At 40.2% G+C, this 14,459-nt stretch overlaps 1 protein-coding gene across 6 annotated transcripts in view; it reads right to left on the minus strand.

Moving 5' to 3' along the window:
* The window catches only part of LOC122788802 (SPARC-related modular calcium-binding protein 1-like), a 1,601,573-nt gene that overhangs the window by 312,142 nt on the left and 1,274,972 nt on the right, over positions 1-14,459 (minus strand). For all 6 annotated transcript variants that reach the window (XM_044055793.1, XM_044055707.1, XM_044056069.1 and 3 more), the window contains one exon: positions 6,527-6,607. In XM_044055793.1, coding sequence (XP_043911728.1) covers positions 6,527-6,607 — 81 coding nt within the window. The remainder of the gene's footprint in view (positions 1-6,526; positions 6,608-14,459) is intronic.

The following is a 14,459-nucleotide window of genomic DNA, read 5'->3' on the forward strand; positions in this document are numbered from 1 at the left end:
TTGTGTGCGATGGGTCCAGTGTGTGTACTACTGACAATCTTTTGGCATTAGGAGTGCTTTTATGTGAGAGCTTTGCCTCCAGTGACATTATGCAAATACATCACTCTCATACCATATCAGTTTGTTTGAGAATTAACTGGTTGTCGGTAAACATGAGTCAATTTCTACATTATCTCAGGATGCCCACATCCCCCAAGCTGGTAATAGAGATAGTGTGAAAATTCATATCCATGGCAACAGACCCATTTTAATTGATTAGACAGTTGAAGTCAGAATTTAAAACAACAGTTGGAGTCAGAATATAAAGCAATATCAGGAGTTTCCAGTTTGCAACTCTGGGGGCAGTGCTTGCCACTGTAAACTAGCTGCCCTGTGTGCAACTAGATACTCGTGAAATTTCAATAGTACTTTTTCAGAAAAAATGTCAATCAAAGTGTCTGTGTCTATACAGGGCACTGCCAAACATGTGAGGGGAAACTAATAAGTAGGCCCTGATGATTTATGGATGAAGTATTTAGGCAGAAATTCTGATGTTAGAAAGAATCAAGAAGTACTTACTGAAAACAAACAATTAACTTGTCAAGAATGATGAAAAGATAGGAGTCGCCTGAATGGCTACTGCCTGGCTACTACTGGTGTTGGTTTTACTACAGCTTCAGTGTGCTGGTATACAATTCTCTTTTGATTCTTCTTTCATCAGAAGAAAAACATTAGCACCAATCCCAAGATGAGAAGCAGGCCACAGTCTGTTTGGTGGTCCACAGTCTTATCAAAGATTATGGAAGGATCTGTAGACTTATAGTAGCCTTTTCCTGGTAGATGGCTTGAACAGCAACCAGATCAATCAGAAACATCTAGCACAGACAACCACTGCCCAATCAGAAACAGTCAGGAATCAATACACTCTGCTCTTTTTCTCACCAGGAGCAAAATATAAACACAAATTCAAGCTGGCAACTATGAAATAGTTATTAGGCTTTCTGGTGATCAGCTATCTCCTGGATACAATGATCCTGTGCTCCTTCTCCCACCAGGAGCAAAACAGAAGCGCTAATTCCCAAGATGAATACTGAGAGGCAGAATGTGGGCTCTCCAATAATTGGTGGTCTTGGAGTAGATGTGGCAGATTTTAAAGGTAAGATGGAAAAACAGGTTAATATCCTAAGAGTTGCAGTGTTCACTAAGCAGATAGATATGAAGAGTGGGTAGCTATGCTTTTGCTATCTAAGTGAAGAGCCATTAATTTTAAAAGAGCAAGACAGATTGGAAGGTAGTGAGCACTTTGTATTCGGTTCTATGGAAAACAGTGGGATGGCCAATACATGTAAATAGATGAAGGGGAGTGATTTCACAAAATGATAATTTTGTACTTACAATAGCCAATGAAAGGGGAGAGGGAAGGAGATATGTGGACAAATTAACATACGAGGCAGGTAAATAGAAAGACAATTCAGTTTAAAAACACAACAATGCCAAGGTGAGAAGGTGGGAAAGATTTAATTTTTGTGTGACTCACAGGAGTCACAGCTATGGTCTCTTTCCTAGTTTAAATATGCAATTAAAAGAATATAAGTAAAGCACAGCGTAAAGAAAATAAATCACGATATACAAAATAAAAGAAAGCAAAAACAAACTAAACTTCCCCTTACAGCAAGTTGTGGCAGAGTCTGGGTGAGTTTTCAAGTAAAGCCTTGAAATGTTTTATTTTACCCCTATATAGAAGGTCTAGTTCCTAGCTCAACCCTTACTTCATAACTAATTAATTTTAATTGACCTGTTGTAATTTCTGTGTGACTCACAAGAGACAAACATGTGGTGTCTTTCCTAGTTTTAATATGCAATTAAAAGCAGAATACAAGTAAAACACAGTATAAAGAAAACATATCACAATATACAAAATAGAAGATGGCAGTAAAGTAATACAAAATACAAGAAAGCAAAAACAAACTAATCTTTCCTTCACAGCAAGTTGTGGCAGAGTCAGTGTGAGCTCTCCAGTAAAACAAAATGGTATTTAAAATGCCAACGACATAAATAAGATAATGTTACACTAATATTACAGGAGAAAAATAGTTCAGTGTTCTAGATATATTTAAGAATGGAAAGTGTACGTGCGTGAGTAGGAGAGACAGTGATGGAGAGAGGCAGAGAAAGATATGTGTGTCTCTATCACAAAGAGAGAGGAATGGGAGAGGTGTGTGTGTGTGTGTGTTTGTGTTTGTGTGTGTGTGTGTGTGTGTGTGTGTGTGTGTGTGTGTGTGTGTGTGTGTGTGTGTGTGTGTGTGTGTCTGTGAGAGAAAGAGATGGAGGGAGGGAGGGAGGGAGAGAGAGAGAGAAGGATCCAGTCAACAGAACATGATAGGTTCATAGGTATGTACTAGACAATCAGTCTCTAGCCTCAAGGAGGGCAAGACAAGATAGATTAGGGTAGAATTTGAGGCTGCCCTTTCAGTTTTCTAGGTTTACCTTGAATGTAGCAAGGATGCATCCCTGCTTGACATGTAGTGGAAGTTTGTTCCAAAGGTGAGGGATACACTGGGATATGAATCTGTTACACCAACATGTCTTATTTATCCACTGATGAAGGTTTAGTTCTTTAACCAAGTATTTGAAGTAGCATTTGCTCTGTAGGATTAGATCTTTTAGGGTATGAAAGGCTAGACACAGATCTCTGTGGAGGAGTCTATAAGAGACTAAGTACAGAGAAAGGGCGGCCTGTCTCTCCTGATATGTTTTTTCAGTCCACTGATCTTTTTAATTATGACTCTCAGAGGTCTGTCAAGTTGTGTGATAAGTTTAGATAAATATATGCCAAAAGGTTCATTATATTCAATAATGGGTCTGATAAGATATGAGTAAAGGGGAATTAAACATTTTGGATCTAGTAGTGATGCCTTTTGAAATTGGATGGAACCGATAAAAATATTTCTTTACTGCTGTGGAGACATGATGGTCAAATAGTAAGGAATTACAACAAGAGCACCTAGAACCCTTACAATAGTGTCTGTTTGGAGGACTGGATCTCCTATATGGTAAGTTAAACTGCTTTGTTTACCAAAGTGAACTATGCTACATTCTTATTAGATTTATTTTGTGACCATTGTCCTTGTACCAATTGTTAACATGGTCTAACTCATACTGGAGCCATTGTGAGTCATTTGAAGATCGAATAACAACACCCATTTTACAGTTATCCTCAAACTTAGTTAACCATCACCAGGAGTGCTGAACTGAAAGCCTGAGAAATATATGACAAATGGAAGAGGGCCCAAAACTGAGCCCTGTGGTATATAACTGGTAACTTTCTTTCTTTCAGAAGTGGCAGCTATCACTGTACCACATGAGTTTTGCCAGACAACCAGCTAGCTATTCGCAGTAAAATATAAGGATTTATATCAGATTTACAAGTTTATCAATAATACCCATATTGGGAACATCTCAAAGGCATTAGCCAGGTCTAGATATGCTGCATGCACTACATAAGTATTAGTGATGTTACACTTCACCAAAGTATACTTGGGCGGTTGGTCTTTTATTGCAGAAGGAAGTATGTTATGTGTTTCTTCAAAAAGCCAAGTTCTGGGACCAATAAGCATCCTCAGAGGGACAACTGGGAAGGAATACATTTGCAACATAGTAACAGTCAGCCTTTCCTAGGGTAGACTAGTATCTGACCTTCTTGTTACAGAGGCTAACAATGTAGTTTGTTAGTAGTCCTTAAAATAGGGGGAAGCAAGGGGCAGATGCATACTGTAAACTCCCCAGGGACAAGGGCATACTTCTTTAGATGCTGAACATTTATTAGGGCATGGCCATTTCTAGAAACATATAAACAGTAGAAAGGGGCTGAGAGGCTAACACCCATCCTTAGTGCTGAATCTGTTAGTGGTCATACCCTAAACCAAGCAGTGCCTCCCACCTGCAGCTGAAGCAGAAAACTAGTCTGCATGCAAAACAATCCCGGTGGTCTTTGGTGAACATTCAGGCTATGGAATAATCTTAGACAGTGGCAGTTAGATGGAAAAAGTAGTCAAGAGACTATCCTGGAGCATCTCAAGCTGAGTAAGATAAATAAAAAACAACCAAAATTGTTATTGTTGCCATAAAATGTAAACAAAGGAACTTCACACTGGTAATGTTATAGTTAGGAAAATATGTATTTCACTGGAAAGTGAACTATTCCAGTAATATTCATGTACTGATTTGGAAAAATAGCTTTAAGTGTTCAGTACATAAGGAAAGTTAATTTTATTGCAGTGTTTTTTTTTAAATAATCCCCAACGTAATCCCTGCTGAATCATGATACTGACTTCATTTTAAAATATGGAGCAAGACACTCTGATGAAATAACAACAAAAGATATTGTAATAGGGATCAAGGAGAGTTATATTCTACAAATGTAACCATTATTAATGTTCCAACTCACAAGGCACACACACGCACACACACACACACACACACACACACACACACACACACACACACACACACACACACACACACACACACACACACATACACACACACACACAAACACACACACACATGCATGCACACACGCACGCACACATGCATGTGCCTGCGTACGCGTGCATGCACGCACACACATGCACACGCACTCACTCTCTCACACTTGCACTTTCAAGCTGCCTAATTATAATTTACTTAGATTTTGACTTTACTTACCTTTAAAAGCAATAATCTTTGCATTTAGACTTAAACGGCCCTCAATTTTTTCATTTATTACAATTTAAAATGCACAGTTATGTATTCCAAGAAAAATTTTGATTAAATTTAAGTAAGTTATTTGACTGTACCCGTAGAATCTTGATTCACAAATCAATACAATTCATTTTTTCCTCATAAAAATGTTTTTGCATCTCACACTTTCCTGGCACAAAATACTGATTATTCTTGGAAGATATTTTTATGAAGTTTTCTGTTACATTTGAAATCTTCTGTTGCACTGAAACATTTTATTACAATTTTTTATTCAGACTCAAGCATATGACTTGTAAAATGAGGAGAAATAAAAGAAACGCACTGCAAAGTCCTCCTTGCAAGGTTCTTTTAAATGGCGCCTACTGCATTTACTTATGTTTGTATTGGCATGACATATCAGAAATATGTAATTAAAAATGTCTGTAATACACACATTTTTCAGACTGGAATTCATAAATGATAAATAACCGAGAAGATCCTTCAATAACTATTATGTTGAATTCATGTAGTTTGCATTATGAACCTGTCTTTGTGGTACAGATTGATAGGTAGGTACCAGGCATGCAGTCCAAGGGGCCATTAGTGAGCCTAGCCCAAATTCCCATTTGCCTCAAAGCACTGTCTGGTTTAGTGACTTGCTCAAGGTCATGCAGTAGGCAAATGAAGGCTGGAGGGAATCAGCTTGTTAACTGCTAATAGCCTTAATCCTCTGTACTAACCACCAGACTACTGGCCTTGTTGTGTTCCCACATATAACTGGCTTTGTTGTGTTTCTACCAGTATAATTGGCTTTGTCGTGTTTTACCCTTAGTATTCATTAATTGTTCATTTTATACTTGCATACATTTCCTTACTTATCTGCTGTGGATGTTTCTAAAGCTAATTCCCCTTAAAGAAAAATTGCCTTGCAGAACTGAATATATATGTAACTTGCACACAAGCTCACATGAAGCATCTCATGGGTTCTGTGAAGAATTCTAAATAGCTTCACAGTTTAAAAGCACATCCCAATTTACCAATGTTTGGGTACATTTCTCCAGTAATTTCAGCATTTGACATTTGAGTTGCAGCTTGTTCCATCACTTCCTTCATAAGGAGAACAATAAGGTGGACAGTGAAACCCACAAATCATAAACTAGTAAAGACTGGTTTTCCATATTTATTTATTTATTTGACATTTGTTGACTGGGATAGTCTGACTGGGCAAAAGCCCTTTTTCAGTGGAGGCCTAGGGAGAAAAGCTCCACATTAAACAAATACAAGTTAACAAGATAAGATAATGTACATTACAAAAATGTAGCAGTGCATCTGTTATTGGTAAAAGAAATATTCCTTATTATTAGTAAAATAACAAGGAAAGGTCATGAAGGGGTTGTTTTAGGGTGTATACTAGTCTCAGATAAGCTATTTCACTTAGTCCAAAGGAGGAGTCGAGGTGGGAAATAAAGCCATGTATTAACACAGACTGTGGGTAGTAGGCTACCTAGGACCTACTGAGTAAGAGTATGGAGAGAAGCCAGTGACTGTCAAGTTACAGAGTTTGGTGGTTAGTTAGAATAAGATAAAATATGAATAAAGGGAGGCAGTTGAGTCATATTCCACTTGCGTACTCAAGATTCTTTTATGCATCAGTAAATAGTTAACTTGTACTACTACTAAGTCCATGAGCTCTTAGCTTTCAAATCCATTAGCGTTCCAGTGTAAAGGATCTGCAGTAATATAACATTTATGAATGGTACTTAAGAATTAGTGGAACATGCTACATGCATCATCGAACACTAGCAAGGATTTCAGTTTTGATTACCTTGAGGACGCTTTGGTGTACGAATTAATTTAGAATCCTTACTGAAAAGGTTTGTGATCCAAAATGATGGCATAGTTACATCTGAAGAGAAAGAAAAAAATATATATGTATATGTAAACGTCCATTTCTAAGCAGTATTTTATTAGAACATAACATACCAAATGCTACATGTTGTATTTCAGTTTTTACTGCTGGGACTAAATACCCATACAAGATGCACGCATGCTTCTACCCCTGCTGAAAGCAACAAAGTCAACATTTGTGCAAAGATGAATGACGTATCTCCTCCCCTCTCGTCATAGAGCAGTACCAAAACTAAAATAAAGATGTGTGAAAAAGGAGCTTGTTTAAATGACATATTCCGAACAGAAATTCATCAGAAAATATAATACTTATAATAATATCAGCCTTCAATTGAACCTGAAAAATGTGCACCAGACACATCCTCAAAAGGTCATTATAAAACATTTCACAGATCTGCATAATAAAGAAGAAGAAATAGTGACAGCAGTTTGTTAAGCATTGAATAAAGCACTGACAGTTGATACAAATTAAAACTAATAGATTTGACAATATGCATGCCATCAAGGTGTCAAATATTATACAAACAGCATTATCAAAGCTCAAAATGCATATTTAATCATCTTATAATAGAAAATGTATATTAATATGCATATCAATTAATATTACTTTTTCATGATTATAGCAGATTAGTTTTTGTGCCCCCCCCCACAACTGTTGAAACTAGTCAGACTTCTGTTCATTTTATGAGTCTTCTTTTTTAGTTTATTTCTAACAATTCTTATTAATAACTATAAGTCTATATTTCACAAGTAAATACATTGCTACTACCCAAGGAAGGCTGTTGTTGACACTTTTCCTATTTAGGCTAAGGTTTTTGAATCTTGTTCAAATTTTGTAAGCTTCTTGTTTTAGGCAGATGTTGTGCTTAACAAACAAAAATAACAAGTTACAGTCATGAAAACTGCCGGCCTCTGGATTGTTAAGGCAGACCTGTAGTGGGATAAGATTTATAAAAGCACAGATCTGATTGGTACCCATTTGATTGGCTTATTTTTCTGACTGTAGCATTAATAGTAAAATATACATTCTAGTAACAGCAGCATAACTTTTTCCAACCTCAGTAACAATTGAAGCATCTTCATTTTCAACTACAGGTATAACCTGCATCCCCTACATACACCTCATATGCAGAGCTGGATCATGGACAAATGGGGCCCTAAGCAGATTAATGAATTGGGAAGCCCCAGCAGCCCCCAAGCCCTATCCGCAGCCATTCCAGTGTCCCACTACGTGGCTATTTCTCCCCAGTTACCATAAAGACTGTCCAAACCTGTCAGTGTGCAGACTGTTTTCTTCTTTACTTCGTCGATGATCACATATATTTGATTTAATGCAGCATTTTTATTTCAAATTTTATAACACAAAAACAGTTAGACCTTTGCTAAACAAAACAATAGAGTCTCACAATAAAAACAGACTTAGGATTAACAGTAAACTTCTCTGCCCTTGAAACTCACATTCATTGAAACTGCATTGAAACTCATATTCAAAGAAAATGCATCTGGCCAGTGGAGGATTAAGTTAACTTTGGGCTGTTTTCAAACCATAGGCCCCTTGCACACATTTAGAACCATGAATGCATGCATGTGTTCTTCGTTTCAACTTCCTGATTGCATTAAATTATATTCCTTGTATAATACAGCACCACAGGTTAGAGTGTGTTTTAAATTTGTAGTTTTGCACATACTTCTAGTAAGCAATGAAACAAAATGCATGAATCAAAAATGACAAAATTACCCATTTCAGAAAATTTCAACCATAAAAGGCACCTCAAACTTCTGTCACTACAATCCACAACTATCAGTCAATATGCACAGTGTCTCTCCAAGTAAAAGTTATCTGAATAATAATTCCACATTAAACAGGTCTGTAATGTATAAAGAGGTTGTTCCTTGCAAACAGCTTGATATTTCAGTTTTTCATCTACAAAGTTAGTGCCTGCTGCTCTTGAAGAATAAATTGCCTGTGTTAAATAAAAGAAAAAATGATAAGCTGCCAATATTGCAATAGGGAATGGTTGGCAAACTGACAACAGGTTCACAGTTACAAGACAAAGGAGGACACGCAGAGGACTGCCAAAACCTACCCTCCAAAACCCATACCATCAACACCACACATAGCAACACTAAACCTACATATGCAGAGGCCCTTGACATTGACCTGTCCAAGCAACAAGGACCTCTGAAGCTGAAACACAAACAAACACCAGTTACAACCAAAGTGATACATAGCTCACAACACCAGTGTGCCACCCAACAACAGCCCCTAAGGCAAGACAACGTACCCAACACTTTAGTCATAGGTGACTCTATAGTCAGGCACACTGATGTCCCACTCACCAGGTGGAACAAGGAGAAAATTACAGTCAGCTGCCTGTCGGGTGCCAGGATCTGCCGCATAACACATGCACTCAAGTCACTCCACAACAAGTACAAATACGACTCTGCCATTGTCTATGTTGGAGTGAATGACTTGAGATGTACCTCCCTGGACTACATGAAAAGAGACATGTAAGAGCTCTCGGATCATGTGGCACAGGCAGGTATGACCCTACCCATGAGTAGCATCCTGCCTTCACCCAGAATGATATCACAGTATAAGGACAAAATGATTGACTTCAACAATTGGCTAAGGTTCTGGTGTCATTCAAAGGGGATCCAGTATCTGTCTGCTTGGGATTACATGATCAACAAACCACGATGCTTTGACAGAGATACTCTGCACCTGTCACCCGTGGGATTCAGGTTACTGGCTAAAGCTCTTGCCACCCCTATAGTGCCTTTTTTAGGCAAGGTTCAAAGGACAAAACCACCACCATAACAGATATACCCATGTATACAGCTCAGCAAGCTCCTGCCTGGTGCCCTGCAGAGTTCTATAGCAGCAGAGAGACAAAAGAGAGACTTTGGAGTGATTAAGTATAATTATTCTGCATTTTCTTGCTTGCTGCCTTTAGCTAATTCCACCTAAAACGCAGATTTTTTTAGAGTTTCTGTGATTTAAAAACTTGTTTCAGCAACGTATTGTACTTATTTTACTGTCTGCACTTTAACAAAGTCGTTTTTGTGTTTAAATTATCTGTTTAACTGTTGTAGGCTACACACTCAAGTGTGATAGCCATTTCTGTGCATTTAAAGTGTTTTTTTAATTGTATCTTCTTTATTTTCTGAAAAAAAAAACAAACAAAAAAAATACTTGTTTTCCCGCCTTTCTAAGATAGTATAGTCCAGTTTTCAGGTTAGTGCTGAATTCAGGGCTGTGTTACAAGTTTCTGTGTTTGCCCATACCTTACTTGGATAGGAGGAAGTTTCTCTGTTCACCTGTGAGAGAGGGAAGCTTTGAGCAGCCTATCTGAGTGGTTTCAGCCCAGATATTAGTAGTTTATTGGCCATTCATTTCCCTGCTATAAAACCTGCATTAGCGCGGTTTTGCGAACCGGACAGCATCAGTTAACCAGGGTATAACTATTCCTGGCTCCACAAAATCTACTCTTCAATTTTTCCCTTGGAACTAGACAAACTTTCAACTTAAGCACTCAAACCATTCACTTCTCAGCCTGGCACTTGCTCAAAACTCATAGCAAGCAATAATAAACCTTAGCACTAGACCCCCCTATACTGTAGAGAAGAACAAGGCTCTCTATTCGACCTTACCAGCCTGTCAATAAAATAGCTCACTGTACCTATCCAGGCATGTCCAAAGGGCAGTTTTAGATGTACTCTTCAGTCCAACTGGTGAATCTGGGCATTTTGAGGCAATGTTACAACTGCCTCATGTACACAGACAACCCTCTCCTCCTACCACCAAACACTAATGCATGCAAGAGATGCAATTATACAGCCAAGCTGGAGGCTAAGCTCTCTCAACCCAAGACTGGACCAGACAGTCAAGAGGAGAAGGGAATTACCTGCATCACACCACCAGTCTCACACAGACCTATGAAACCAGCACCGGCAAAAAACACACATAAATACACAAAAAGATATTCGGAGGTTCTAAATAAAAATCTGCAAAAGCAACAGAGATCTCCAAAGCAGACATCCAAGCAACCTCCACCTCCCAACACAAACCATGAAACACTTACTTCACAAAACCAGTGTGCCACCTAATCACAGCCCTTAAGGCAAAATAACATACCCAACACACTAGTAATAGGTGACTCTATAGTCAGGCACACTGACGTCCCACTCACTAGGATGAACAAGGAGAAGGTTACTGTTAGCTGCCTGTCATGTGCCAGGGTCAGCCACATAACACAAGCACTCAGGTCACTCCAGAACAAGTACAAATACAACTCTGTCATTGTCCATGTTGGTGTGAATGACCTGAGCTGTAACTCCCGGGACTACATGAAAAGAGACATGGAAGACCTCTCTGATCACATAGCCCAGGCCGGTATGACCCTGACCCTGAGTAGTATCCTGCTCTCACCAAGAATGATACCAAGGTATAAAGAAAAAAATTATCAATTTCAACAATTGACTAAGCTTCTGGTGTCATTCAAAGGGGATCCAGTGTCTGTCAGCCTGGGATGACACACTCGACAAGCCACGCTGCTTCACTAGAGATGGCTTGCACCTGTCACCCTTAGGCTTTCGAATACTGGCCAAGGCTCTTGCCACCCCCCATAGTGCCTTTTTTAGGCAAGGCTCAAAAGACAAACCCACCACCGCAAATAGCACAAGTAACAAAAAACTGACGGTAATGCTAATGCTACTCAAGGCCAGAAGTCTAAACCTCAAAATGCATGCACTCGAGGCATTCCTCAGTATGGAGAAAATCGATATATGTGCAGTAACGGAAACCTGGTTTAAGGCTCCAGAGAGCACCCCAGCACTACCAGACTACAACTCATACCATTCATTTTGGCCACAAAACCCGGACCAAAATGCAAAAAGCAGGGGAATATCCATATTCATCAAGGATACCCACACCTCCAGGCTAGTGGCATGGCATGATGCTTCAGAGATCATCCACGTGCAACTAACAACAGGAAGAACTGCAATTCAAATTGCAGCTTGCTACAGATCACCCACCATGTCCCAGGACCCCCATTCCGCATTTCTGGAAACACTGGGAAACATAAAGGTCCTACCAAACACCCTGATATTGGGTGATTTCAAATACCCAAACATTAACTGGGAGAACTACTCAAGTACTAACTCCTTTGCTCAACATTTCCTAGAATTTATAAAATCAAATGCCCCGGATCAACTGGTCAACACCCCCACCAGAGGTGACAACATATTGGACCTGGTCATCACCAACATGGGCGACCTGTGTTACACACCAGAAGTCAACCCCTCGCTGGTTAGATCTGACCATAAACTAATCACTCTGGATATCCACATTCCGCCCCCACCCACGGTCAAAAAAAACACCGTGAAAAACTTTTCAAAAGCAAGCTTCAGGTTACTTAAAACTGAAGTGGAAAGTTTCAAAGCCCCCATGCTAAAGGATACTGCTGCCCAAGCTGCAAAATCCTTTACTAATGCACTCTACGGGCACCTACAAGAATGCATGGATCACGCTATCCCAAGCAAAACCAAGACTCACTCCTCCAAGAAAAAGAAACTAGTCTGGTGGACCCCTGCCATAAACGTGCTATACAATAGAAGGAGAAAACCAGTACAGAAAAGAGTAAAATCCCAAGAAGGGAAGACATCCCTGATCAGTATCAGCAAGAAACTACAATCCCTCATAAAATCGTCCAAGACTAGCTTCGAAAGAAAAATTGCCAAGGACTCCAAAGATAACCACAAGGCATTCTTTAGCTATGTCAGGAATCTAAGTAGCAATTCCCAGATCTGCTTGGAGTTAGTGCAGAATGGCACAAAATACACTGAACCGACCAATATCGCCGACATCCTGGCAGACAGGTTCAGCAAACTTCACCCCTTCTCACCCCCAAAAGGGCCCATAACCATACCAGAAGAATGTAGTGCCCCTGAAATCACAAACACTCAGGTTAAAACAGCCCTCTCCAAAGCCAAAAACACAGCATCAGTGGAACCAGATGGTGTCCCAGACTGCACCCTACATGAGCTCAAAGATGAACTAACCCCTCATCTAAACCCACTGTTCAAACTCAGCCTCTCCACAGGCTACATGCCCATAGAGTGGCACACAGCAACGGTTATTCCACTCCAAAAAGGTGAAGCCACAACAGACCCCGGATACTATCGCCCTATAACCCTGACTAGCTTGGTCTGCAAAGCTATGGAGCGCATCATCATGGATCTCATTAAAAGAGACATTAGGAACCAGCAAATATTCGACCCTACCCAGTTTGGCTTTGTTAAGTGCAGATCATGCCTCCTAAACCTGGTGGACTTCTTTGAGACAGTTACTATAGACAAGGGAAAGGTGGTCCACACAGCCTACCTAGACCTTGCAAAGGCCTTCAACATCATTTCCCATTCTGGTATTATAGGCAAGCTCACCAGCCTGAACATAAACCCCTATGTCATGAGATGGGTTGCCAACTGGCTCACGGACAGAACCCACATGGTAAGAGTTGTGGGAGTTAGGTCTGACTCTAAACCGGTTACAAGTGGCATTCCCAAGGGCTCAGTCCTAGGAACCCTCCTGTTCGGCATATACTTCTCAGAGATACAGGCAAGAACAGGAGGACTATGGCTGACCAAGTTCACAGACAACTGCAAACTAGGGGCTATAACTGACTCTCCGGCTGACACAGACATCCTCTAAAAGGGTCTCACTGAGACAGATACCTGGGGTCAAAGCCATGGCCTCAAGCTAAATGCCAAAAAGTGCATAATCATCCCCTTTGGAAAAAACAAAGTACCCACAAATTACCACATAGGTGGTAGCCCCCTAAATAAAGAAGATGAAATAAGGGATCTGGGGACCCAAGTAGATAGTAATCTCTCCTTTGATAATCACATTGCCAAAGTGGTTAGCAAATCCTTCTATGTGGCCCACCTAATCACAAAAGGGTTTGCATTCAGATCAAAAGAGATCATTGTGCCCCTCTACGCATCACTCATCACACCCATCACAGAGTACAGTGCCTCATTTGGGATGTACCTTATAAGACACCCATAACAGCTGGAAAGACCACAGAAATACCTCACCAAGAGGATCACTGGCTTCAAACAGATGCCCTATGCAGCTCGACTGAAGAAACTCCAGCTGTACCCGGTTGTATACTGTGTACTCAGAGGTGATCTCTGCCTGACATACAAGGCCATGTCCAACCCAGAATCAATGGACATGTTCCTCCTAAAGAAAACCATATCCCCTTGAGCCACATGCTCTATGGATCTAAACCTCACCACAACAATAAATAGGACGTGCTGGAGGGATAGATTCCTGTCCCAGAGACTTCCCATGCTCTGGAACAAGATTCCAATCTACATTAGGCAGGGCTCCTCACTAACACTCTACAAGAGAAACCTTGACGAGTGGATGGGAAACAGGAAATATACCCCAGGGATCACTTCAGTGGCTCTGCTGGACAGAGGCACAGGGAACTAATCTAAGGGGGTGGCGAAAGCCAACACATTCCAGCTAGGCTTATAAATGCCTTTGGGCAGATAGCCTAGTACCTACCTATGAACCTATGAACCTAAGATATAAGCATACAAAATCTGAAGGTAATGCTACTCAATGCTAGAAGTCTAAACCTCAAAATGCACTCTCTCGAGGCACTCCTAAAAATGGAGAACATCGATATCTGTGCAGTAACTGAGACCTGGTTCAAGGCTTCAGAGAGCACCCCTGCAATACCAGGCTACAACTCTTACCACACTTTTCGGTTACCAAACCAAGATCGAAACACTAAAGGTGGAGGAGTGTCCATATTCACCAAGGATATTCACACCTC

The sequence above is a fragment of the Protopterus annectens genome, chromosome 1.part0 (assembly GCF_019279795.1).
Source record: "Protopterus annectens isolate FY-2018-M chromosome 1.part0, PAN1.0, whole genome shotgun sequence".
Lineage (NCBI taxonomy): Eukaryota > Metazoa > Chordata > Ceratodontiformes > Protopteridae > Protopterus > Protopterus annectens.